Here is a 24,875-nt window from a genome sequence, read left to right as displayed (position 1 = left end):
TTATCTTTAACTGTTTTACTGACAACACAGATCATTTCTTTGTCTTTGTAAATGTGCATCCTTTTGGGTATATAAGGAAGCTGTGTGTTAAACATTCATTATAAATATGTAATTATATAGATCTATAACAAACAACCTGACACTAACATAGTTTCACATTTCATCTGTTCAGTTGCTGGTAAATCAGACAAAGAGGACTCAAAGAGGAATCTCCTTAGCCCACTCTTTCTCCTGTATCTGAGGTTGCAGAGACACCTAGTGGTCGTAGGTGTTCTTGTCTCAGTGTTTCACTTTGAAGTTGCCTATACATACTCTACATGTGTAGCACTGAAAGGCGGATGTGTTTGAAATAACTGCCCCTGAATTCCTTCGTGGAAGTGTCTGCAATAATCATAGCGACGGGCCCCCAGCGGTGCCCCTTCAGCGCCACAGTACAGTTGAGATTCATTGTGCGGGACCATTTTAACCAGACCAGCATTGTGCAGGGAACTCATATTACCCACACAGGTATGCCAGGCATCTTGTCCACTTGGGGTAAGAGTTTAAATAAGAGGTCACAGCTGATGTCCCTCGGAGCCCACACCATGCTGGAGAGTCACTGCTGACAGTTGTAGCCCAGTGTCTGGATTATCATAACAACCCAGCGACAACAGGTAAGAGCTCACAGATTGGACATATTACCACCACTATCGTAACCCAGCACACACAGGAGCCGGGGCTTATTGTTATTTGAATGTTCATAGAAGGGGATCATTTTCAGGTAGAAGTAGAAACCGGGAGACTGAACACACACAGCACCATGTGTCTCAAGATGTTCCAGCTCCCAATAGAGGGTTGACCCACAGCCCATAGCAATGATACTAAAGATGTCCACATGTCTCATCCATCTGATATGTATTTAGAAGGTTTATGGATTTTATGACTGATTGGATGCAGATTTTCTTCTTGAGGTCCTGGATGAATCACAATTAACACGCACTCCACAGTTAAATAGTAATAATAAATGTATATACAATAAACCGTAGACGAGTAGATTAGTAGGCTATCCTTTGCTCACATCACTAAGTTGCCAGTGTGTGCTCCTCAGGTAACTGTTTGCTGCTTAGGTGCTGTCTCAGTGGTGCGTGCAACTTTTTTTTTTTAAGGCACCGAACAGTGCATTGGACACCTGACAGCGAAGCACTTATCACTGGAAGGACGTGGCAAAAAATACATCCTGAGTCATTCGTCATGAGAAAGCGCGATGATAGCAGGTCAGACTTTAAATTCCAACCTGCTGCTTAGCGTGCGTGCAGAGTACACATGTACTAAAGCAAAATGTGCAGCAGTAAACCTCCGAGTCCTCACGTCTCAGGTTTGTATGTTGTACAAGCCTCTATATGGTAATACGAGCTCAATAAAATCCACAGAAAGTAAAAAACAATTGGGTGAATTATGAGGCACAGACACATAAAAATCTGTGTCAGCCAACAGAAAATAGACACAAAACAACACAAAACATGGCTGTTGTGTGTCCCTTTGTTTTCTTTTTGCTCTTTTTGTTGTTGTTTTGAGTCTTTTTGTAGTTGTTTTTTTGTCTCTTTGTAGCTGTGTTGTGTCATTTCTATTTACATCTGTCAAGGAGGTTATGTTTGTCTGATATTAAGTAGGATTACACAAAAACTACTTGATGTATCACCATGAAACCCGGTGAAAGATTGCAGGCTGAGACAGGGGAGAAACCATTACATGGGGCAAAACCATTTTTTTTCTCTTACTTTCTTGTAAATGTTTGATTTCTCAGAGAATAATTCATGTATCTCGATGAAAAAATCAAATATGTTTAGGGCATAAATATTTCTAATTATATCCAGTTTGGAGTTTCCCCCAAAATGTTTGTTAGTTTAACTTTTTATTTGTCTTTGCTGTGTTTTTGTCTTTCTTTGTAGTTTGTGTTAGTATCTGTCTACCACGTGCCGTTTAGGTTTGTTCCTCATTCAGTCAGGCCTTCAGTGTCACAAGATGTGGGAGGGGCAGATGGAAGAAACACGGACCAAGGACACACCCGTAAATATTATACAGTGAGGTCAGCTGATCCCATCGGCCATCGGCTCAGGATATGTACTTCATTAAACTGATAAAAGGGAAATGTGAACAATGCGTTCCTGCTAGGATAAGCAGTTTCACACTAGAGCTGCGAGCTGAAGCAGCTCCTCAGACTGTCCCCCTGCACTGCAGACTCAGTAGCTTTTTTAATAGGCAGAGATATGAGGATTTATTTTAAATCTACAGTTTTTTTTATAAATCTACTTTTCAGTCGGTGGCTGTCGTTCAGGTCCCCTTCTTCACCTTATTGCTATGATGCTGTTTCTAGCCATTTTTTAGCCATTTCACTTTAATCATTTCAGATTCACGTGTCTGATTATCTTAGGAGTAACTATGCTATTTTATTACCATGTGAAAATGTTTGTAATCTCTGTCAGTGTTAATAAATGAGAAAATGATCAAGCTAAAAAAGTGTTTCCATGTAAAGTAATCTGATATATGGACAATATGTTTAATTTTGAACACTATATATTTCATGGTATATTTCATGTTTCCTTCCCTGTAGCTGACACAGAAGGCTATGCAAGGTCAAGCTCTAAACCCGAGTGAGACGGCCTGTCCAACATGTCATTAAGGACACCAGTTATTCCTTATAAGTTATTAGGTAGGAAGTCACCTGGCACTTTTTTTTTGCTGGACTGTATTGCAAGGGGTGAGGTGACATTTCTGACAGTGTGCGTCTCCATGTTTAGCTGAAATGAATACAGTTATGAGTGGAACTTGAGGCAGTAGAGGGCCAATGGTCAGCGTGCCTTTACAGAGGAGAAACGTTGGGAGGTTGTAATTACGCAAGCAGAAAAAATATACTTGTAAGTGTAAAACTGTTTGTTGTGCAAACACGCAGCATGCAACCTCGCATGGAATGTTTCGGGGAAACTTTTGCGGGCTCTTTCAGATGTGTCATGTCACACTGGGGTTGTCTCTCAGCAACATTTCCCCAACGCAGCTGGGAATGTAATACAATAAGGAAATTACTCATCTAAAAGGAACTTGTTGGCTTGTTTTCGAGCTTTGCTGCTCCCTGTGGTCGGGTTGTTATCCTCTGCAAAAGCGAAAATGTTAGAGGCTACAAAAGTACCCAGCAATATAAAACCTAATCCAATCCATAATGACTATTCTGCCTCTGAAGGAGAGTAAATAAATAATGTGACTTGATTGTTGACTCCTACTTGATGCATTGCTACTTCCTCTGGGTCATGATGCAGCTCACTATTGATTTAGACAGGGCCATGACAACACAGATTTGATGTGAGCAAATGACCGCGCATAAATCCTGTTTGTGAATAAATACCTGGCAATTTCATGAGTGGGTTTGCATTGACCCTCACCTTGATGCTAACGCTCGGCAGACCCAAAACTAATAACTCATAATGTCTCGTCCGCCCATTCTTTTGCCTCTGAATCAAGGCGAATGTGGTTTATGGGGCTGAAAGCCTCATGTGCAGCGCTGAATACTGTGTTTTCTGCAAATGCTATAGGAGCTGCAGGGAGCAGGAGGAGGCACATGCAAGGTGTTGTTGTTGTGTCAAGAGAGGAGCCAATGACTTTGTGTTGACAGCTGAAGTGTACAGGATACAGCAGGTAAGTTTTTTTTTTTTTCACGGAGCGCCTCATCAGCATTAACACCTATCATCAGCCGTCTTGTTTACCCTTTTGTGGAGATGCATTGTGTTCAAAACGTGATGTTTACCTGGGGTACTTCCGGTCCCAGCCCAGCATAACACTCCCATATTCAGGCACTGCTCGTTTTGCAGGGTTGTCGGGATTCTTATTTGTTTCGTACAAAACTGGACTTATTTTTTAAAACCCCTGATTTTCAGAGCAAACATGCACCAAAGGTACGGTACAATGCGTGTTTCTCTTTCATTGCAAGTTTGTTTTGCGACCGGTGGCTTAGTCTTTCTGCTCTGTTCATGATCCTGCTGGTGAAGGTGTTTTCCCGACTATGCTGCATCACAGCTAAATATAAAATAGGCTGTGATTCTTCACAGGTCTTTTCAACAATCTTTCCGTTCGGCCTCGGCGAACACAGGAGGACGTAGATCATCTGGAAAGATGTTCTTTGTGGCAGGGGCCAAAAATACAAGAGGCGCGGTGAGAGGAAATGAGAGGAGGTAACAAGGTTTATACAGTTCCAGGCCTGAACATCCACTAAAAAAAACAGAGGTTGGATTTTCATGTGATTTGTCATTTTCCATCATCAGCTCAATCTACCAGAAACTGCGAGGGGTAGATTTATTAGACAAAAAGAAGACAGTGACAGCTCTAAAGCCTGGTGAAGATCGGGCCATGCTCCTGGGTCTGGGAATGATCCTCTCATCTGTCATGATGTACTTTGTCCTGGGGATCACCACATTACGCTCCTATGCAGACAGGTACAGGCCCTTTATTCAAACACCTTACGTAGGAGTTAACCTCCTGACAGAAACATGTTTTATTCAACACACGTGCCGTTTGAAAAACTGAGTGAATGCTCTCTCAAGCTGAAAATTGCAAAAAAGAAATACTTTTTATTAAACCAGATTTTTCCTGGGACAATTTACACCCCAAACCGAGTCGATTTCACACCAACAGACCCCTCGAAATGCTTGCCCTGTTTTGCATTAAATTGAATCTTCATTTAAATGTCAACACAGTGTGTGGACAGAGGAGGGTGTGTGTGTTGTTCGCAACTCCACGGTCACAGCAGACATGAACTGTTCCTACAACTGTGGGTCAGACTGCTGGAGAGTCTCCAAATACCCCTGTCTGCAGGTCTACGTGAGCGTCAATAACACGGGCCGTGTCAGCCGTTTATCTCACAATGAAGAGACCCAGGACGCCAGCTCTGAAGTGAGTACTGTGCCAGAGGGAAAATACAAGGAATTACTGAACCGTTTCAAATGTTGGCAGGCGGCTGTCAGATGTTGGCCTGATTATAGATGCACTCTGCTCCCAGTGCAGAAAATGTTAGCAGATAGGATTTTGTAATTTTTTTCCTGGTCAAGCTAAAAGAAAATGTAGTCGGTGTTGTGAAATATACAAAAATCCTTGCCCTCTAAATAACCTCTGTGTGCCTCCATCCTGTCCTTGCAGTGTTTCTATGTGCCCAGATGCCAGAGGGACAGCTGGGCCATGCACACCATGATAATGAATATCTCCGAGCGCCTGAAGGTCAACCAGCAGGTCCCCTGTTACTACGACCCCTCCGAGCAGCAGGAGGCCGTCCTCCTGACCCGGCTGTACGACCACAGAGTCTTGCTCCACTCGCTGCTCTGGCCCTCCTGCATGATGACAGGGGGGGTCCTCATCATCGTGATGGTGAAGCTCACACAGTACCTCTCCAGACTCTGTGAAGAGATAGGGAAGATCAAGAGGTGAAATACATTGGGCGGCTGCGAAAGCCAATCATATGGTGGTTTTGATGACGGACACTTGACATGACAAGGATGGTTGGAACCAAACAACCTTGCTGTGACCCCTAGCAAACTTTCCCCGTCAGCTGAGACATGTGGAACAGATGAAGATTCACTGCAGCCTGAGGATGTGACTGTTTATAAAAGTGGAGTGAATGTTCCGAGGCGGAAACTGTCAGAAGTGTAGCTGGCTCCTGCACAGGGAAAACTAGGACTGGGTTTTGAATTGTGTTAGAGGATTATAAAATGCCCTGTGGTTACTTGTTTACGCGGAAGTTTATTCTAGCAGTCATTTTAAATCCCGTGTATTATACTACTTTATATATTGCCAACACTTATATGATAATACCAAAAATCAGACATTGTAAAACACTGCCCTGTCTTTCCTAAAAAATGTCTTATGTGTTCCAGCTTTTGATGTTACGCAACTTTGTACAACTTTGAGAACTTGTCTATGGTGATTTGGAATCAAAATAGTTTTCTGAAACAATAACATATTCTTATTTTATACTCACCACCACCACGATGACCAATTATGACTACTGACCGGTACGAAGTAGGCCTTTTACCTATTTTTGTGTATACACGAATAGCGATGAAATAAAATTGTGCCAGACCTCTGAAATATTTGAATAGCACCTTTAATGCATACAATGTAACACAAAGAGCTGTGCAGAATAAAAGCAAGACAAAGACACATCCACAGCAAGATGCTGTCGTAAATAAAATAACAAAAGAGATATGAAATGAATGAATCTGAAATAATTAAAAGGCCAAATAAAGAGGTGAAAACAATAAAGATGGAAATAAATTGCTAAAATAGATGTGAAAATGTTTCAGTAAATAATAAAATGCTAACGAAGATGTGAAAAGAATAAAGATAACATAATAAAAGGCTAAAAGAGATGTCAAAGAGAAAAGGGTAAAATAATAAAATATTTTATTAAATGTGAAAATGATGAAGGTGAAATAAAGATAAAATGCTATAGGAGGAGTAAGTACCGTAAATAAAAAAGAGAAGATTGAAGTGAAACTCAGAGAAAGCAAATAGCTAAGCAATAAATTCAATAAATAAAAAAAACAGAACATAAATGAAATAGAATAAAATGATACATCTGAAGAAAAGTATAATTAATTAATAATTATGTTTCCACATACATGGGGTCGAGAAGTTCACTCTTGCTTCACATGAACAATAATCCTATTAATGAGAACAGCAGCTTAATGCATTGTAATGATGGTGCAGTGGTCACGCGCAAGCGCACACACACACACGTGGCTCTGCAGCTGTAATAAATGATCATCATGTAATAAAGAAACAAAGTGCTCCTCTATCAGGAGCTCAATCCCATGGCTTGAATTCCAGTGATATGCAACATAGTGTAATTGATCAACCCAGTTATAAACACACCGTGTTGTAACCAGAGATCTGCATCTACCAGCTCCACGTCTTCACTCCACGTTTCCTCCCGCAGGAGAAACACGCACACGCTGCAGGGGGGATTAGCTTCGGGCTCCACATTGTGACCGGTTTGCAGAAAAAAACAGATCAGCCACTGTTTCTCTCATGTGCTCTTCGCTGGAATCTCGACAGAGTCAGACCCGCTTCCCGTGAATCCCCCAGTCTCACCTCATGACACTGCGAGAGAGAGTGTGCGTGTGCGTGTGTGTGGGGGCGGTGCGTGCTGCTGATGAGGAGCCTGCTAGCAATCCCCAAGCTGCTGCTAGCCTTGCTGCGCGGAGCTAGCTCGCTGCCAAACTGCTAGTGTGTGTGTTTTCGGGACAGCACGACGAAGAGCATTATGAAGCATTATACATTTATTCCACTGCAGCATAGTGGCCACTTCACCGGATGCTAGGGGCGTCTTTTTCTCCCAGTGAAGCGGGACTGTCCCGGGCCCTCGGTAGCATTGTTTGGATGAAGTGCGGCTGGAGAGCTAGCACCGCTGGGTGAGACTTCCAGAGCGGGCACGAATGGGTCTTCCAGAGCTAGCCGCGGCTAACCGGGTGGTGATAGCCGTCTGACACAGGTAGCCTAATATTTGTTTTTTACTCCCCTCATGTTGTGTTGTGTGTTTGCTTTTACTTTCAACCAAACGAGTTTCACAGGTTCACAACAAGCGGTGGGATCGCACCCGTTTTATTGTGGTAACGTCACATTAGCTTGTGCCTGAGCGGATGTTTTTCATATTTTAAAATGACATTGATCTGCTCAGGGAACCTGGCTAGCACGGTGAGCTAGCTAGCAGAGAAACAAAACACAGCAGCAGCAGCGTTACACTTTGAACCAGTTGATGCGACTGTCAAGCTCGGGCTGAAAGCTGAACCTTAGCAGCGTTAGCCACACTGAACTGTGTGTGGGTTTGCTAACACGTTTGTTTACATGGCTTTTCAAATGCTTTTCATCTGACACCACTGTTAGCTTAAATTCACTAGAGCTAAAGTTTGCATTGACAAGCTGTGTTATCATTAGCCTTGATGCTAACGTCATAATAATGTAATTAACAGTGGGACGTCTCCATTGGTTGCAAGTTGTGTTAAGTTATTTGCGTGTTGCTATTGTCTGTGTTAATATCTCCACATAGTAGCTGTGTACAGTGTGGTGAGCACATTAAAAACAAAAACCCAGTTTTAGTACTATGTAACCCTAATGCTGCTGTAATGTAATGTATGTAATGTAACTACATTATAGAAGACGTTTGGGAGCTCATAATACCTTTAAAAAACCCTCAGGAGTTAACTTTTAAAATTTGTATATTCTGCTCTCGTACATTTACACCATCTCTGAAGTCAGATCCTAACCACAAGCGTCTGTATTAGGTCTGTCCACAGGTCAGAAGTTGTTATATAATTCAGTTTTCTTCTCTCTCACAGTTAGCTGGCATCACTCATCTGATAATTACCAGCCTCTGAAAAGAGCAGATTTGCTGGCACAACCATGCCTCCAAGGCCATCCTCAGGAGAACTATGGGGGATGCACTTGATGCCCCCCAGCATCCTAGTCGACTGCCTTCTGCCAAATGGCATGATTCTCACATTGGAGTGCCTTCGGGAGGCCACACTCATCACAGTCAAGCATGAGCTTTTCAAAGAGGCCAGGAAGTACCCTCTGTACCATCTGCTGCAGGAGGAGAGCTCCTACATCTTTGTCAGTGTCACCCAGGAGGCAGAGCGGGAGGAGTTTTACGATGAGACCAGGAGGTTGTGCGATCTCAGACTCTTCCAGGCCTTCCTCAAAGTTATTGAGCCAGTGGGCAACAGGGAAGAGAAAATTCTCAACCGAGAGATAGGTATGTTTCTTGACATCTTATGTAGTTACAAAACAATATGCTGCAGCATACAGTAATATACTGTAATAGCTGTTGTCCTTGGCAATGTTATGACACAGAGTGAGGAGGATTAACATAATACCATTGGGTTAATCTGGTCACAACATATATTGTGTTATGAAATGCAACGTATTATTTGACGTGACATGAAAAATGCACCTCAAATCTTTTTGAGGTTAAAGGACTCGCAACTCACTTTTATTATTCACTTGTTCCCTCATAGGTTTTGCTATTGGAATGCCTATATGTGAGTTTGATTTGGTGAAAGATCCGGAGGTGCAGGACTTCAGAAGAAACATTTTAAATGTTTGCAAAGATGCCGTGGACCTCAGAGACAGTAACGGACCCCACAGTAGAGCTTTATATGTGTACCCTCCCAATGTAGAATCCTCAGTAGAACTTCCCCGGCACATCTATAACAAACTAGATAAAGGTAAGACATCTTACTACAGCCACTTGGAAGCAAATCTTCCCTGCAACGACAACACAATATATTTTATAAACATTCACATTTCTCTCTTAGCACTTTCCCTTGGTGTGTGGATAAAATTATAAAATATTTCTTTTTATTTTCTTTCCCTCAGGTCAAATCATCGTTGTCATTTGGGTTATTGTGTCCCCCAGCAATGACAAACAGAAGTACACCCTCAAGATCAACCATGACTATGTGCCGGAGCAGGTGATTGCGGAAGCCATCCGTAAGAAGACACGCAGCATGCTGCTCTCCCAGGAGCAGTTAAAGATGTGTGTGCAGGAGTATCAGGGAAAATACATCCTCAAAGTGTGTGGCTGTGACGAGTACTTACTGGAGAAATATCCTCTGAGTCAGTACAAGGTAATCTAATTTAATCAAAGCTTATCTGATGCTATTGAACTTAAAGGGGGAAGAGATCTACCGCACGTCAAATTATCATCTAGTCCAAATGGGGCTTGACATTCATGACATGAAATGCAATTTACAAAAATATATGCTGCCTGTATAATGTCCTGATTCAAGAATAGACCATACATATCATGGTATGTTAAGTACAAAGTGCTGTATGTCTGTTATTGCAGAGTTGGCATTGTAAAATTCAGTAATTCAGATGTTAATAAACCTAGGAGTTTGAATGGCTTCGAAATGTCAAACAGCAAGAATTGCTTCAAAATGTCAATTTGACTGTGCTCAACAGTATGTGCGCAGCTGTATCATGCTTGGACGGATGCCCAACCTGATGCTAATGGCAAAAGACAGCCTGTATTCCCAGTTGCCCATCGACAACTTCACAATGCCGTCGTATGCGAGGCGAATATCCACAGCAACGCCCTACATGAATGGGGAAACAGCCACCAAGGCTCTGTGGACTATCAGTGGAACACTGAGGATCAGGATACTGTGTGCCACTTATGTCAACGTCAACATCAGAGACATTGACAAGGTACAAATGCAGTGTGGTGCTGTCACTACTTCATCTGACTTTCCTTAAAGATTCTCTGCTTTTTTCTGCATTGATTAAAACAAAATCTTAACATCTCCTGTACTTCATCCTGTGAAAGATACTGTTATCACTCAGGGGCTTAGTATATAATCTGTTGTTCTTGTGCCTGCTCTAGATCTACGTCAGGACTGGGATATACCATGGTGGAGAGCAGCTGTGTGACAATGTCAACACCCAGCGGGTGCCCTGTTCGAACCCCAGGTAATGCACAATGAGGAGTAGTGTTTTATTCTCTGGAATTTCTCTCCGCTTTCCATCAGAAACAAGATTGATTATGCTAATGTTCGTTTCCTTGTTTATTACAGGTGGAATGAGTGGCTGAACTACGACATGTACATTCCAGACATCCCCCGTGCCGCCAGACTCTGCCTCTCCATCTGCTCTGTGAAAGGGAGGAAGGGAGCCAAAGAGGTTAGCAGTGAAACTCTACATTGAAGTTGTATATAACTTGTATGTATATGTATGTTAATACAGCTTAGATATAGTGTCAGCAGTGTGTCATACTAAACACTAATGGTAGATAACATGCATCATTTTCTGTTTTCCTTCATACCTAAAAAGCCAATTCGTATCCCAAATAACAGATTTTAATATGATTTTATTACTACCAGCATGTTATTTCATGAAAATCTAATCAGGAATTAGAACATCAACTGTCACTTAAAGATTCTACTATGCTTTGATGCAGTGTTGTCATTTGGATTTCTGTTTATTTAGTGAGTCAGAAGAGTTAAAACGGTCAGTGAATGGAGAAGTGGAATATATACAACTTCCCTGCGAGCTGCACTGCGCCTTCCTTCTTCATAGCCCTGAGCTGTTGACTGTTTAATCATCTTCATATGCATCATCCTGCTGCTATTTTCCTGTAGGAGCACTGTCCTCTTGCCTGGGGCAACATCAACCTGTTTGACTACACCCACACACTAGTAGCAGGAAAGATGGCTCTCAACCTATGGCCTGTTCCACATGGCCTTGAAGACCTGCTCAACCCTATCGGCGTCACAGGCTCCAACCCCAACAAGGTGAATATAATTCCCAATCAAATACATGGAATGGCATGATTTAAAACATTAACTTCTTCCGGCTAGCGCGAGGTACAAACACAAGTGTATATATTATGCTTGTGTCTGCTTATGACCTTCAAGCTTCATGCCCCAATTTGAATAGAGCTTGACGACCTATAGAGTTACAGAGCTGGATTTGGGCTGCCTAGATTAAAGCAACCAAGCTTCTAATTCTACTTAATTAATAAGTCATTGATCCAGGCACAATTCTTTGATTTGAATTAAACCCTTTGACCACCTTTTTCTGAACACGCAGGAAACCCCTTGTCTTGAGCTAGAGTTCGACCACTTCAGTTGCCCCGTCAAGTTCCCCGACATGACCATCATTGAGGAACATGCGAATTGGAATATATCCAGAGAGCTTGGCTTCAATTACTGCCACACTGGTTTGGTAAGATAACAAGCATTTGTTGTTTGTTTAATGTTTTTGCTTCACTAATCTGAGTCATCGAAATAAAGAAATATATTTTTTTTAAATCTTGAGCAGCTGCCACATAAATCAATCACATCAGAGAGGTTGACATCGAATCACTGTCTTATTCGCATGTGAAGTTTTATGTGACACTCTTCAGCGTTGTCTCCATGTGGTTCTGTGTGTATTATTAAAGTGAGTTCTATGGTTTCATAGAGTAACAGACTGGCGCGTGACAACCCCCTGACTGACACTGACAACGAGCAGATGCGGCAGGTGTGCAACAGAGACCCGCTGTCTGACATCACAGAGCAGGAGAAAGACTTTCTGTGGAGGCACAGGTAATGTATATATGGTTGTATATCATGGAGATTTTTTTTTTTTTTAAGTTGTATGATTGGTTTGTTAGGATTGGATATAAACGCTCTCTTATGAAAATCAGTACATTTTATGAATTTCACTATTGTATGGGCAGGATTTTCCCTACAATGATCAGACTTGGGTGCATCACCTAAACTGAATGAAAGAAAAACTATACTGAGTATTCACTGGAGAAATAAAACACTGTATCGACCATGAAGTAAAACCATAACGTGTATTCTTTTGAATGGAGAACAACTGTGTTTTTTTTACGGAACTGCATTATGGGTTATTTCTGCTTTATTATGTTGCTAGGATATAGAGTGATTTCGAGTCTTTCTATACTTAATCTTTGTCTGTTCTACCCCCTCATACACAGCCCCCCTTATAGAGCTTGACCTGCAGGAGTTTAGCTAAGAACTACATCTGTCACAGACGATGATCCCAAAAAGACTGCAGTGTGAAAAATGTTAGCGGTCAGAAAAAATAATTTAGCGAGTGGATTAAGGACTGTGAGAGAGGAGTGGTCTCGCTGCAGTGACTCATTTAGCTGACTAGTAGCCTCTGAGACAGTGAGCTGTCTTCAGACAGACTAGAGAAATCTTGGTACGCAGCCAAACACTGTTACTTTGTCAGAGAGCCATGGGAGGATGATTAAATAGCATTTCAAATCCATTCACTGCAAGTCCTGTTTTAGCAATTTCCTTTTCTATGGCGATCCTTCACAAAAATGTAAAGCTTGCGTCATGACATTCTCACTTCCTGTATCCTCAGTGAGCATATTCATTTGCTTTTTTCTTCTTGCTAATGTCTGATTGTACTGTGAAAACAACAACCTGTGTTGTGTTTTAAACTGTGAGTTTTTAACTCTGTGGTTTAAAATGAAATGGACCTTGAACCAACCTGACTAAAACAGCCAACTTTAAGGGAAACCCTGCGTTTAGGGTTGAGACTAATTCTGTCTCCAAACTTATTCTAGACAAGACTGTGTCAACATGCCAGAGATCCTTCCCAAGATCCTTTTGGCTGTGAAATGGAACTCCAGAGATGAGGTTGCACAGGTGAGCTCAAGTTTCTACTGCTGACACACCTTTATTTTGAAGGACATCATGTACCATAACAGATACTCTGTCTAACTTGGTTGTTGTACCAATGCCACACAGCTGTTTGATAATGACAAATGCAAACATTATTTATCTATGTATATTTATACCAGCCCATATTTTTTATTGTTTTGTATAGATGTATTGCCTTCTGAAAGACTGGCCTGCTATGAAGCCAGAACAAGCGATGGAGTTGCTAGATTGCAACTTCCCCGATCCTATGATCAGAGATTTTGCCGTGAAGTGCCTTGAGAAATATCTAACAGATGACAAACTTTCTCAGTACCTCATTCAGCTAGTTCAGGTGGGTTGCATCTTTATTTGGCTCGACTGTAAAGTCAGCAGGTTTGAATTATTCTAAGAAAATACTCTCAATGTTTTCGTGTGATGTTCTCTCGTAGTGGCTTTTATGGTAAATTATTGTCTGTGTCTGTTTCCAGGTTCTGAAGTATGAGCAGTACCTTGATAACCCACTTGCACGCTTCTTGCTGAAAAGAGCATTAACCAATCAGAGGATAGGACATTTCTTCTTCTGGCATTTAAAGTGAGTGAATACAAAAAAACAAGTTGTATCTGTTTGTTTGAGACCTTACTGGTAAACATTTATATGGAACCTAACAGTCTGATGCCAAAATTTGTTGAATTTAATGGTTGAGTGTTTAAGATTTAGGTGAAAGGGATCTATTGGCAGAAATTGAATATAAAATGATCGTAGTAGCTTTTTACAGTCGTCCAGAATAGACAAACTAAACACTTTTTGAGATTTTGTTATAACTGAAGGTTACCACAGGTTCACTCTAGTGTTTGGAAGGGGCGGGTGAAGTGAAGGGTATTAAGCTGCAACATGTAATGTTTTCCATCAGGGCACCAAACAACATCTAATTATTGTTCTGGTATGTTCACAGGTCAGAGATGCACAACAAGACAGTGAGCCAGCGGTTCGGTCTGCTGCTGGAATCATACTGCCGGGCGTGTGGCATGTATCTGAAGCACCTGAGCAGACAGGTGGAGGCCATGGAGAAACTCATCAATCTCACAGACCTCCTCAAACAGGAGAAAAAAGATGAGGCACAGAAGGTAATCTAACAGCCACTACCTGTTAATTGTGAACCACTGAATCGTTGAGTTTAATCCTGACAACATCTGGACTATCTGGCCTTACAGATGTTACGATATATAGCAGAGGGATACATTTCGACAGGTGCTTTCAGTCTGCTTACAGCAAAATATATTTCAAACATACCAGAATGAAACTTGATTCATCCCTACAGTAATAGGGAAAAAAATGGTACAAATAATAAATAAAAGCAGTTACTCCTAAATTATGTTAAGGATAAATCAGATGGGGTTTATTTAGGTAAGTGAATTATTGGTACGAGACATTAAGCAAAGTCAAAACATTATTTTCATCAGTTTCCGTTGTTACAAGATTCTCATGATAAGTAAAACACAGCAACAGAAAATTAATGCAGAGGAGAAAACTAGAGGGACTATTTTATTCATAAATCAAGGAAAACCATTAATTATGAAAATTTAACAAATTGGTGTACTCTAAATTATTGAAGATTTTACTTGACATTATGATATGAATCCCAAAAAATTATTTTGGATATACAGAAAAAGCTAAAAAACAACACAGAAGGTAATTTTTAATTAAAGACTTAACTGGAGGCTACAAGAATGTTTTAGCCATTTGCTAATTTGCTAATTGTCTAAGCTGAGGTCTTGGTTAGCTCGCAAACTAGCAAACTGATCTAATAGAGCCTACGGTAGAAGGAGTGAGGACTTTCTGCTGTCCTGATGTCAATGGGGAGCTTTTCCCACATTTGGGAGTTAGGACAGCAAACAGATTTTGTTGATTGGCCGGTGCAGAGAGTAGTGGACGGGCTGGGATGTAAGGTTTAACCATCTCCTGGATATAGAATGGGCCTGATCTGTTCGCAGCACGGTATGCAAGTACTAGTGTCTTAAAAGCGGATGCGGACAGCCACTAGTTGACGACCAGTCAAGCTGCTGCATTCTGGATGAGCTGCAGAGCTCGGATTGCACTAACAGGTAAAGGGAGTTGCAGTAGTCTTGGTGTGAGATGACAAGAGTCTGGAACAGAAACTTAACCGGGCTGGCTCACTCATCCAGCTGCTCGGCAGCAGTAGCAGCATTAATAACTGCTACATTCTCTCTTACAGAATCAGATCTCTCTAAAAGGGAGAGGCCGAGCAAACCAATGCAGAAAGGATGGAAAACACTGTAGATAGTTTATATTAGTTTAAAGGATGACAATTTATTTTTCATCATTAGGAAACTGGCCTAAAAAATTAGACAGTGGTCCTGGTGGAAAAACTAACTGATTCTGTTGTTTCATCTCTTCTAAGGTTCAAATGAAGTTTCTGGTGGAGCAGATGAAAAGGCCGGATTACATGGATGCACTGCAAAGCTTCACCTCCCCACTGAATCCAGCTCATCAGCTCGGAAACCTCCGGTACATCAGCACATTCTTATCTAACTCTAATGGTTGGCATTAAGATCTTATTTCCTCTGAGGGTGTTGCTTGTACCTCTCTGTCCTTCAGGATTTAAATACTATTTGGTGTAATTGAAATGGCCTTTTGTGTATGATTACATTTAGGAACATAATGAACTCATCGCTTTCCAAAGCAGAACCTTAATTTTGTGGACCAGTCCACATCTCTCAGTTGGGACGAGCTAATTTACAGTATATTTAGTTGAGTCTGGAATCAAGAGTACAGGAACAACAGCTGAGGACTTGGTGTTTCCCTTCTGTCATTTCTCATCTTCTTTAAACATGCTTGTGTGTGTTTCAGCCTGGAGGAATGCAGGATGATGTCATCAGCCAAGCGACCACTGTGGCTCAACTGGGAAAACCCAGATATGATGTCGGAGCTGCTCTTCCAGAACAACGAAATTATCTTCAAAAATGGAGATGGTGAGTTTTGTTTCTGTGCTTTTCTCTTGTTCTCTAATTCTCTACCTCTCTTTGTCCACCCTTTGTCTCTGTCTCTCGCTCACACACCCATGAACACACAACTCAACTTGACAATCTGTTTGCTGAGCATGCGGCAAATTTCAGTTGAAGCCTGCAGGGCATATCGTGTTACACAAACACAAGCTCATCTATGCTCTTTACAGGGAATACAGAGAAAAACGTGTCATGTTATCTGAATCACCCTTTTTCTCAGCTGCTTGTGCATTTTGCAGCACCGTGTATGACAAAACTGACATTGACAGCTCTGCTCCATAATTCATCTCTGGGGTTGATCAAAGACGAGCTAGTGCTCACCTCACTGTCGTTCACCTCCTTGTCTCCCTGTGCCTTCGCAGATCTGAGGCAGGACATGCTGACGCTGCAGATCATTAAGATAATGGAGAACATCTGGCAGAACCAAGGCCTTGATCTCAGGTAGGCTCATCACTTCACTGTGACATCAACGACAATGTACACTTCAACAGCGCCAGACCTTTCATGTTCTGCACTCAATGCTTGAATGCAGATTAGCGGCAAATCCCGGCAGCCACTTCAGGTCATTTCATTTAGACTCCATAATTTTTCTTTTCCTGCCTCTCTAGATGTTTCCTGTGCTTGTGTTCACAGAATGCTGCCATACGGTTGCCTGTCAATCGGCGACTGCGTGGGGTTGATCGAGGTGGTGAGGAGCTCGCACACCATCATGCAGATCCAGTGTAAAGGAGGCCTAAAGGGGGCGCTGCAGTTCAACAGCCACACACTGCACCAGTGGCTCAAGGATAAGAACAAGGGAGAGATGTGAGTGGCAGAAACAGTGATTTACACAGCTGTAGGACGAAGAGGTGACCACACAGTTACTGGATCCTCTCTGAGACACAAGTATTCTCCGTTTGTTTGATTTGTCAGGTACGACCAGGCCATAGATCTGTTCACACGATCATGTGCAGGCTACTGTGTAGCCACATTTATCCTGGGCATAGGAGACAGACACAATAGCAACATTATGGTGAAAGATGATGGACAGGTAAAGATTACTTTTGACATTCTTTCTATGTTATATATACAAGTACATACTTTCAGTTAAGTGTTTAATTAAATTCTGTGTTTTTCCTTCTACTTCCACAGCTGTTCCACATAGACTTTGGCCATTTCCTCGACCACAAAAAGAAGAAGTTCGGGTACAAGAGGGAGCGTGTGCCTTTTGTGCTTACACAGGACTTCTTGATCGTTATTAGCAAAGGAACTCAAGAGTGCACCAAAACGAGGGAGTTCGAAAGGTAACGGCAGCAGTGGACAAGAGTTTGTTATCTTTGGATGAAAGAAAAAGGTTGCAGTACTCTTACGGCTTGAGATCGAGCTTCCATCTCCTCTCTGTGGCCCACTTGACCCCACTGGTCTGTTTTCTCTGTCCCCACGTTTATTTCTTCCACTCCTTGGGTAACGTTTTCCTTCTGCCCCTCAGGTTCCAGGAAATGTGTTACAAAGCGTACCTGGCGATCCGACAACACGCCAACCTCTTCATCAACCTCTTCTCTATGATGCTGGGCTCTGGGATGCCCGAGCTGCAGTCATTCGATGACATCGCCTACATCAGGAAGACCCTGGCCCTGGACAAGACCGAGCAGGAAGCCCTGGACTACTTCATGAAGCAGATGAACGATGCTCACCATGGCGGCTGGACGACCAAGATGGACTGGATCTTTCACACTATCCGCCAGCATGCCATGAACTAAAATGGCAAGAACGCAACGAGAGGAAGAGTAAAGGACTGTGGCAACAACAGCACACTAAAAACCAAAAGAGAAGGGAGAAGCAAAAATAAGCATTTGCTCAACTCCACCAAGGCCTGGTTAATGTTACCGCCAGCATTTGACTCTGAAACATCATGTGCCCGTGCACCACAAACTAAGGGAGCTCGAAAGGGCCAATTTCAGGGACATGATGCCTAATTGCTCTTATTTCTTCAGGTGTCTGAATGTCTTCTCCCTGCACTATGAACTCAACAAGGCATGGGTGGAGTTATATTCATCTGTCTTCTCCATAGGAACTAAAAGTGTGATGGACCTGGACTACATTGACCTCCTTCATGCAAACAGAACTTGGGACAAATTTTTATTTTTCATATCTTTAAAAACTTCTTTCAATACATCTACAACCATCAGCATTAAGAAAGGAACATTTTGAACTGGTACTCTATGAGCACAGCAGGCTTTTTCCTACGGATAAACTCACTGTTGATTTCCACTACCTGTCGTGACCGGATGAAGATGGGGGAGATGTTTGCGTACACAAGCCAGGACAGCTGAGATGCTGTGAATGAAGCCTGGCAAGTGCCCAAACAAAGTCCTTACAATAAAAAAGAAAAGAAAAGAAACACTATAAGTACAAGACTGAGAGAGATAGTGTGGAGAACACTTAGCTAGCATTTAACACTTTCACAGAAACTGAAATCATGACTTATTTGTAGCCCTCAGACGACGTGTCCACTGTGTAGAAATCCCGACACCACGAAAAAAACTGACCTTTGTACAGAGAAAATATTCATAGATTTTTTTTTGCATTCGGTGCACATATTCCTTTTTGAGTCTATTTTCTACTGAGCCAAAGTACTACATGTAACCCCCACTACTCCGCAGTCTTATCGTAAAAGAAAATAGTCAGTACTATTCCAAGTCTCGTGTACTCACCACGCCGATCTCTGCAGTATTTGTTTTGTTTTGTCTATCAGTATTATTCTGTGTCAGGTGACTTGAGGCCCAAATGTTGGAACATGGAGTGACTGCAGAACGTATCACCCGTCAGGACTTGGTCTTTAGTTATTCAGCTGATGAAGGTGAGAAACGCAGGAGAGAAGGATGCATAACATTCATTTTGTGTGCTGTGCTGTTACACTATGCAAGTTGTGATCTTTATATGTACTGTATGCTGAGGGGGAAAAAATAACTTGATGTCAGAGTCAGGCAGAGAGGCTTCACACAAGCGAGCGTGTCCGACCTCTGTACAGTCTGTACATGGAAGAAAAGCAGTATCTCTTACTTCTTCCCAACAGAAAGAACAATGAGATGCAGTTTCAGGCCCCTGCCTTCGCCCTCTCCTTACCAGGTTTCCGCGTGGAGCTCCAATCTAAGCCATCTGTAAAATAATTAAGATTTTGAGCTTTGCTCCCGCCTCCTCGAACTCTTTTAGAAAAATCATTTAAGACGACTCTCTGCTCACATTTGCCATACGGACCCAGATCATGACATCCAGGTTAACAAAAAAAAAGTAACCGAAGTGAATTCTTTTTAATTTAAACCTTCCAAGTGTCTTCTTCCCTACTCTCTCCTATGATTGTTGCCCTTATGTGCGCAAGAAAAGTCTTTGCAATTTTGTTTGCCGCACAGACACATATGTAAGAGGTCAGTAAATGTTCTAGCTTTACCAAATGATACCCAACAGGGCGGTTTCCTGGACACAAGTTTGTGTGAAAGTCAATTTCTTTTCAATTCTTTTCCTGGTTAAAAAAAAAAATATGAAAAAATGCTCAGGAAACCGATCCTACCGAAATGCATGTGCTTCTGTACGGGATACAGAGCAGTGGGCCGGACCCGAACTTAAGAAAACTAGTCCCCTTGTTCTTTATGAAAGAACAAACTAAATGATGCGATTTCCCTTTATACTTCCACATTATATGTTTTCTGTTTCTCACACTTCATTATGCATGAGGTCCTCTAATATCTACTTTTCCTTTTGTTTGACCTGATGTTGTTTACTTGAATTTCATGTATAGAAATGACCTTGTTACTTGTGTGGGGGTACAACAAAGTCACGGTGAAGGTAACAGATACTGATCCTGCTACTACATGTGCAAATGCTTTCCTTGAATAATTACAGAGGTAATATATTTTTGTATTTTTAAATGTAAAGCAAACTCATATATGTAACTGCTAACCAAAAAAGCAATCATGCATAACATGCACCATCCTCATACGCAAACCCAGTAGACGGCCTCGAGTTGTTGAAACGATATGAATGACAAAGCAGAGGTGAATTGTTGAATGAAGGACGGGGACTTGATGCAGTTGACCCAGTGCGACCCTCATGTCCCGTGGAGATCTCTTGCCCTGTGAGAACAATATGGAGGAAGACGCTGCCCTGCATGTTTTTTAAAAAAAAGAACCGGAATGATGTTAGTTGTCTGTCCATCTGTATATTTCATTAAAAAAAACTTCAAATATTTGTTTTAGTCATCATATGACCATGTCTGATAATGAACTGTATGCATTCATTTATTGTGTTGTTGAATAAATACATTTCTCCCTATCTAAATAGGTTATTTTATTACAATGTCTGACACTTCTATCAAATGATGTTATTTACAATGAAATTCAATTTGTTTTCTGCTTCATAATAAAAATGAAAAACAGTGTGCGACACGGCTTGAATCAGTACATCGACATTCTTTTTGTCTGTGTTCAAAAAAGATTTTCCAACGACATATGACTCCACAATGCAAAGGGCAACAGTGCGTATAAAACATGTAGGAGACGCTCTTACAGTTCAGACACAGGTTCGGGTGTGTTGCCGCTTTTGTAGCCGGTTGACTACAGATGAGGTGGGGGTGACAGAGGTGTGGCAAGGAGTGTTCAGAGCACTTAGGGGCCCAAGCAAAGGGTATTATCCCCCCCCCCCCCCTTTCGGGCACGTCATACACACGTGTAAACATTCTGGTCCTCAACCACAACTCTACAATTAAGAAACTTGTGGCAGAAAGGGCAGTACGCGACCGTGGGGTCATTACAGTGTTATTACAGTCTTCTGTAGACAAATCCAAGAATTCAGGTTTTTCTCCACACACTTGTTGCTGTGGGCTAATGTATTCTGTCCATCTCTCTTTTGGCTTGTTGCGGTTATGGCAGCGTAAACACCAACTGTGTCAAGATGGCGACTGCAGGCTGGACCTCCGTAGGAGTGTGTACAATTTGCCCTGGGTGTATCTTGACGTCAGGCTGCCCTCGGCAGCAGCACTGCACACCTCAGCGGACAGATGAGCCAGGTACTGTGTCAGCTTCACCAGGCCCACCAGCAGAGCTCCACCCCCCAGCATCAGACAGGGCCACAGCAGAGCCAACAGGGCCTTCTCCAGCGTGTACTTCCTGCTCCAGATCACATCCCCGGGGTGTCTTGTGCGGTCGGTGAAGCACGATGACGTGTTCCCCTGCTGAGCGTCCAGCATCTGTTTCACTCTCTGGACTTCAGCTTGAATATCTGCAATGTCCATCTGACATTTGGGTATGTAGAAACACTGTGAAAGAAAAGAGATGATTCAAGAAGTGTCATCTCCGTCATGGCGCTGCCTGTCCCTGTTGGCAGTGCTGATTGCAATCAGTGTGACGAGCTACAAGGTCAAAAGAGGAAAAGCCCTTCTCGGCCTCTATTTGCAGCACAGATATGTCAGATTGGTTCTTTCAGTCTCTGAGTTAGACTGAAGAGGAGCATCTCTTACTCTGACAAACAGAGGGATCATAGTGATGCTAGTTTTTGTTGTCCTGTCTGTTTATCTTTTTTCTTTGTTTTCTTTTTGTCCCAGCTTGATGAAAACTCTGAATCCTGAGAATCAAAATTACCATTCACAAAACAAAACTCTGCAGAGCTTTTGAATACACAAGAAAGAGGAAAGGGAGAAACCTGAAAAATCACTATAAGTCCCCTTTAATGCTCAGATCCACCTCCAGGCAAAGTATCCTGCAGGTGTTCCCACGTGCCACTTGACAAGCCTCACCTGGTGAGAGGCTCATCCGAACCAGAGGCTCATGAAACTGTAGGTGAGACCTGAGAGCCGGACTTTACCGTAGTACCTCAGGAGCCAGCAGGACGGATTCCTCGTCTAAGTGTAGGAAAGCACTTTGATTGAAGCCAGTGAGGTTAACCATCACCCTGAGGCACGGCACGGTGCTCACACCCCTGCAGTTCACCCACTCTGTGAGGATGTCTGCCTTCATCAGCACACAGCTGGCCTCCTCCTCCCAGTCACTGGAAAACAAGAGGCAGGAAACGTTCAGGGGACCCGAGCCTCACATCCAGGAAACAGGCAAACTTAAACCAGGAAGCCACTGCTTGTTTCTCGCTGTATCTCGGCTGTGTGCCCTGGTTTTATTTCATTTCATTGTGAGTCTGCACAGAGGACGACTCCTAGCTTTGACAATCGGCTTGTGTAATATCACACCAAGGAATTTCCCATCAGCCTTGTCTTAATTTGCTCACAATTTTTTTTTTTGCATTGGCACTAACATGGTTAATAATATCATGTAACATTTTGAGCTTGTCAGCATGTAATCTAGTTACATTTGACTATGTTATCTTATTCCATTCACCCTTTCCTTTCCATCACATTAAGGGAGAATCATGTCTGAGTGTAGACGTCACCTTTCTAGTGTGAACACAAAAAGTACTACTCATCTACTTGGTATCATGGATGATGGATTCGGGACAGGGTCTGACAATCTTGGTAATAAATGAGGCTGCACATTTAATGGAAGCCACTTTGTGCCAGTAAAATCAAAGACGTATGTATGTAAGATAAAAACATATGGTTTTCTATTTCTATAGCTCCAATTTTCATGAAGACAAATATCATAAAAAAGCAACGCAAATGTACAAATGTAAGGGATTGCTTTTTCATGTCACTGCAAATACAATATCCCTGTTTGGGTTTCAACATTTTATTATGTAATTAAAATCTAATCAATAGCTATATATTAAATAATTTACTCATTTTTTAAATGAATTTGTTTTGAAATTTAGAACAAGATATAATACAAAATTTCTACTACTGTTAAAAATCACATAAAAGTAATTTGATTGTCTACCATATGACATCCTTGCTTCCTGCAGTGTACCTGTTGACAAAGGGTTTGACCATAGTGATGCCGACCACAAAGAACATGAGCACGGAGAAGGCCATCATGGTGAAGCCCAGCAGGATGGCTCTGTCCTCCCCGACACTCGACACCTGCATCTGGGAGCGAACTCTCTGCCCTCCACGTCCATCCGCCCCTCGGCTCCACTCCTGCTCCTGCACTGCGGAGGAGGAGGAGGTGTGGTGGTTCTCCCTGTGTCACTCAAATACACAAATACATGCATCAAGTTCAAATTCAAGTTTAATTTATTAAATCCAGATGGGACAGACGCATGGCCACCAGGGTCGCAATGATTTAATCCAACAATGATCCAGATTTCATTTGTGATTCGATTCATCAACAACTCTCACGGGCGCCTTGTGACTTGATCCTTTTCTCTGAAACAGTGTGATTCTTCCTCAGGGAGAAAATACAAAAAAGCATCTGACACAATTTATTTTCATTTTTTGTAAGAATTATTTTCGAGTTTAACCTGGAAGAATCTTGTGCAGCCTCGTGGAAGAGGTGGCCTCATTTTTGCATCCTGTAATAAATGGTGATGGACAAATTCAAGGATATCAATGGTTACACCATTCACACCAAGGATGTAACACTCAGCCCACACAGCTGCCAGTCCCTCCTAACTAGACCAGAGGAGTTGAATTTATTCCATTATGTTTCAACTTTATTCACAAAGTAGTATTTCATCTTTTTTCTTCAACTGCAAACTGGAAAAAATACTCCTCCTCTCTGTTTTTTCTCCTACCGGGTCCTAACACTATTCTGTAGAATAGTCCTCAGGCCAGGCATAAGATGAAAAAAGGTCAACTCCTCTCAAGTCTGCTGGGCCATCGGATCCAGTTCGGAGAGTGACTGACAGATGTGGGAGCCGCCAGAGCAGAGTAGTCTGAAGGATCCCTGTTTGTGGCAACCTGCTGCAGTGTGCAGTTCTTTTCAAAAAACGTAGTCCTGTGAAGACCAAGACTTTATATAAAGATGGACAACACTTCTTCACCTCCTCCCTCGATCCAGAAACGAAGCTGAAATGTCCGGGATATGAAAATGGTGTTATCTTGTGCATTTGGAGCCAGAGTCGCAGTACTGCCTATAAGTGAGGCCCAGTTGATATAGTACATTACCTCATCCATACTTACATAAAACCATACTTACTGGAAAAATGAGCAATTGAACAAACATCTGTGTGATTCCCAAATTGACCGAAACCATCTTTGAAATGTGTTTTATTTTGACTCATATTCCGTCAACTACAAAGAGGAGGCAGGATTTACGACCCTTACTTATCAGTGTGATCTCTGTGTTCAGTAATTTAGTATGACCCTCGAAGGATGTTGTAAAACTTGTTAAATGTTCCCCTACCCTACTTCAACTGATAACCCTGATGGCATCTTTAAGGACATGTCCTATGAAACGTTTTTCCAGAGCCACAGAAGTGAAAAACACCTAATAGTCTGCATGACAAGTCAATAGAATCAGTGGAATCCAATATTAATATTAACGTACAAATTGCATTGTGTATAATCACACATGCATGTATGTTCCCCAAGAGTCAGAAGCCTGAGTGTGTAACTTTGCTACACCTCACCTGTGTGTTTCCCTCATAATGAACCCCTGGCAGTGTTCTCAAACACTTGCTTCCCCGGCCCAGTCGATGTCCCTCTCTTACCGTGCCTGCCGCCTGCGTGCACCCTGCAGGTTGATGTTAATGGGGATGTTGAACGACCTCCGGGGAGAAGCTGCGTTCAAGAACATGCTCGCTCCTCTATGGCAG

General features: G+C 42.2%; 3 protein-coding genes across 4 annotated transcripts; 2 read left to right on the top strand and 1 right to left on the bottom strand.

Annotated features, from left to right (window-relative positions):
• Positions 1–178: 178 nt before the first annotated feature.
• On the top strand, positions 179–6,867 carry LOC133968273 (calcium-activated potassium channel subunit beta-2-like). Of its 2 annotated transcripts, XM_062404228.1 has the most exons (5): positions 179–3,666; positions 4,077–4,199; positions 4,290–4,460; positions 4,722–4,917; positions 5,161–6,867. In XM_062404228.1, the coding sequence occupies exons 2-5, from the start codon at positions 4,141–4,143 to the stop codon at positions 5,443–5,445; spliced, it is 711 nt and encodes a 236-aa protein (XP_062260212.1). In that variant the 5' UTR covers positions 179–3,666; positions 4,077–4,140; the 3' UTR covers positions 5,446–6,867. The 2 variants fall into 2 exon arrangements, with proteins under 2 accessions (XP_062260212.1, XP_062260211.1); XM_062404227.1 differs by having other exon boundaries at positions 180–4,199.
• A 317-nt stretch (positions 6,868–7,184) lies between these two features.
• Positions 7,185–20,618, top strand: LOC133968272 (phosphatidylinositol 4,5-bisphosphate 3-kinase catalytic subunit alpha isoform). The gene is made up of 21 exons (XM_062404226.1): positions 7,185–7,510; positions 8,355–8,770; positions 9,033–9,242; positions 9,394–9,644; positions 9,982–10,227; positions 10,403–10,488; positions 10,593–10,698; positions 11,157–11,309; positions 11,608–11,742; positions 11,980–12,104; positions 13,103–13,184; positions 13,366–13,530; positions 13,667–13,770; positions 14,132–14,303; positions 15,599–15,705; positions 16,048–16,169; positions 16,565–16,643; positions 16,836–17,006; positions 17,115–17,232; positions 17,334–17,485; positions 17,671–20,618. Exons 2-21 carry the CDS (start codon positions 8,419–8,421, stop codon positions 17,939–17,941), a joined length of 3,207 nt encoding a protein of 1,068 aa, XP_062260210.1. The 5' UTR covers positions 7,185–7,510; positions 8,355–8,418; the 3' UTR covers positions 17,942–20,618.
• A 302-nt stretch (positions 20,619–20,920) lies between these two features.
• kcnmb3 (potassium calcium-activated channel subfamily M regulatory beta subunit 3) lies at positions 20,921–24,856 on the bottom strand. The gene is made up of 4 exons (XM_062405283.1): positions 24,771–24,856; positions 23,087–23,299; positions 22,046–22,220; positions 20,921–21,492 (listed from the first exon to the last, which is right to left on the bottom strand). The coding sequence occupies exons 1-4, from the start codon at positions 24,854–24,856 to the stop codon at positions 21,124–21,126; spliced, it is 843 nt and encodes a 280-aa protein (XP_062261267.1). The 3' UTR covers positions 20,921–21,123.
• Positions 24,857–24,875: the final 19 nt, after the last annotated feature.

This window comes from Platichthys flesus, chromosome 14, assembly GCF_949316205.1.
Source record: "Platichthys flesus chromosome 14, fPlaFle2.1, whole genome shotgun sequence".
Classification (NCBI taxonomy): domain Eukaryota; kingdom Metazoa; phylum Chordata; class Actinopteri; order Pleuronectiformes; family Pleuronectidae; genus Platichthys; species Platichthys flesus.
Note: the sequence above shows the minus strand (reverse complement) of the source record. Positions and strands in the feature narration are given on the sequence as shown.

Excerpts from the sequence above, each read along its gene's own strand:
- LOC133968272 (XM_062404226.1), top strand. The coding sequence starts at position 8,419 with ATGCCTCCAAGGCCATCCTCAGGAGAACTATGGGGGATGCACTTGATG. Across the intron at positions 16,170-16,564 it reads TATCTTCAAAAATGGAGATG|ATCTGAGGCAGGACATGCTG; the intron begins GTGAGTTTTGTT and ends GTGCCTTCGCAG. Across the intron at positions 16,644-16,835 it reads AACCAAGGCCTTGATCTCAG|AATGCTGCCATACGGTTGCC; the intron begins GTAGGCTCATCA and ends TTGTGTTCACAG.
- LOC133968273 (XM_062404228.1), top strand. The coding sequence starts at position 4,141 with ATGTTCTTTGTGGCAGGGGCCAAAAATACAAGAGGCGCGGTGAGAGGA. Across the intron at positions 4,461-4,721 it reads TTACGCTCCTATGCAGACAG|TGTGTGGACAGAGGAGGGTG; the intron begins GTACAGGCCCTT and ends ATGTCAACACAG. Across the intron at positions 4,918-5,160 it reads CCCAGGACGCCAGCTCTGAA|TGTTTCTATGTGCCCAGATG; the intron begins GTGAGTACTGTG and ends CTGTCCTTGCAG.
- kcnmb3 (XM_062405283.1), bottom strand. The coding sequence starts at position 24,856 with ATGTTCTTGAACGCAGCTTCTCCCCGGAGGTCGTTCAACATCCCCATT. Across the intron at positions 22,221-23,086 it reads GTCAAACCCTTTGTCAACAG|TGACTGGGAGGAGGAGGCCA; the intron begins GTACACTGCAGG and ends CTTGTTTTCCAG. Across the intron at positions 21,493-22,045 it reads CCGTCCTGCTGGCTCCTGAG|TGTTTCTACATACCCAAATG; the intron begins GTACTACGGTAA and ends TTTCTTTCACAG.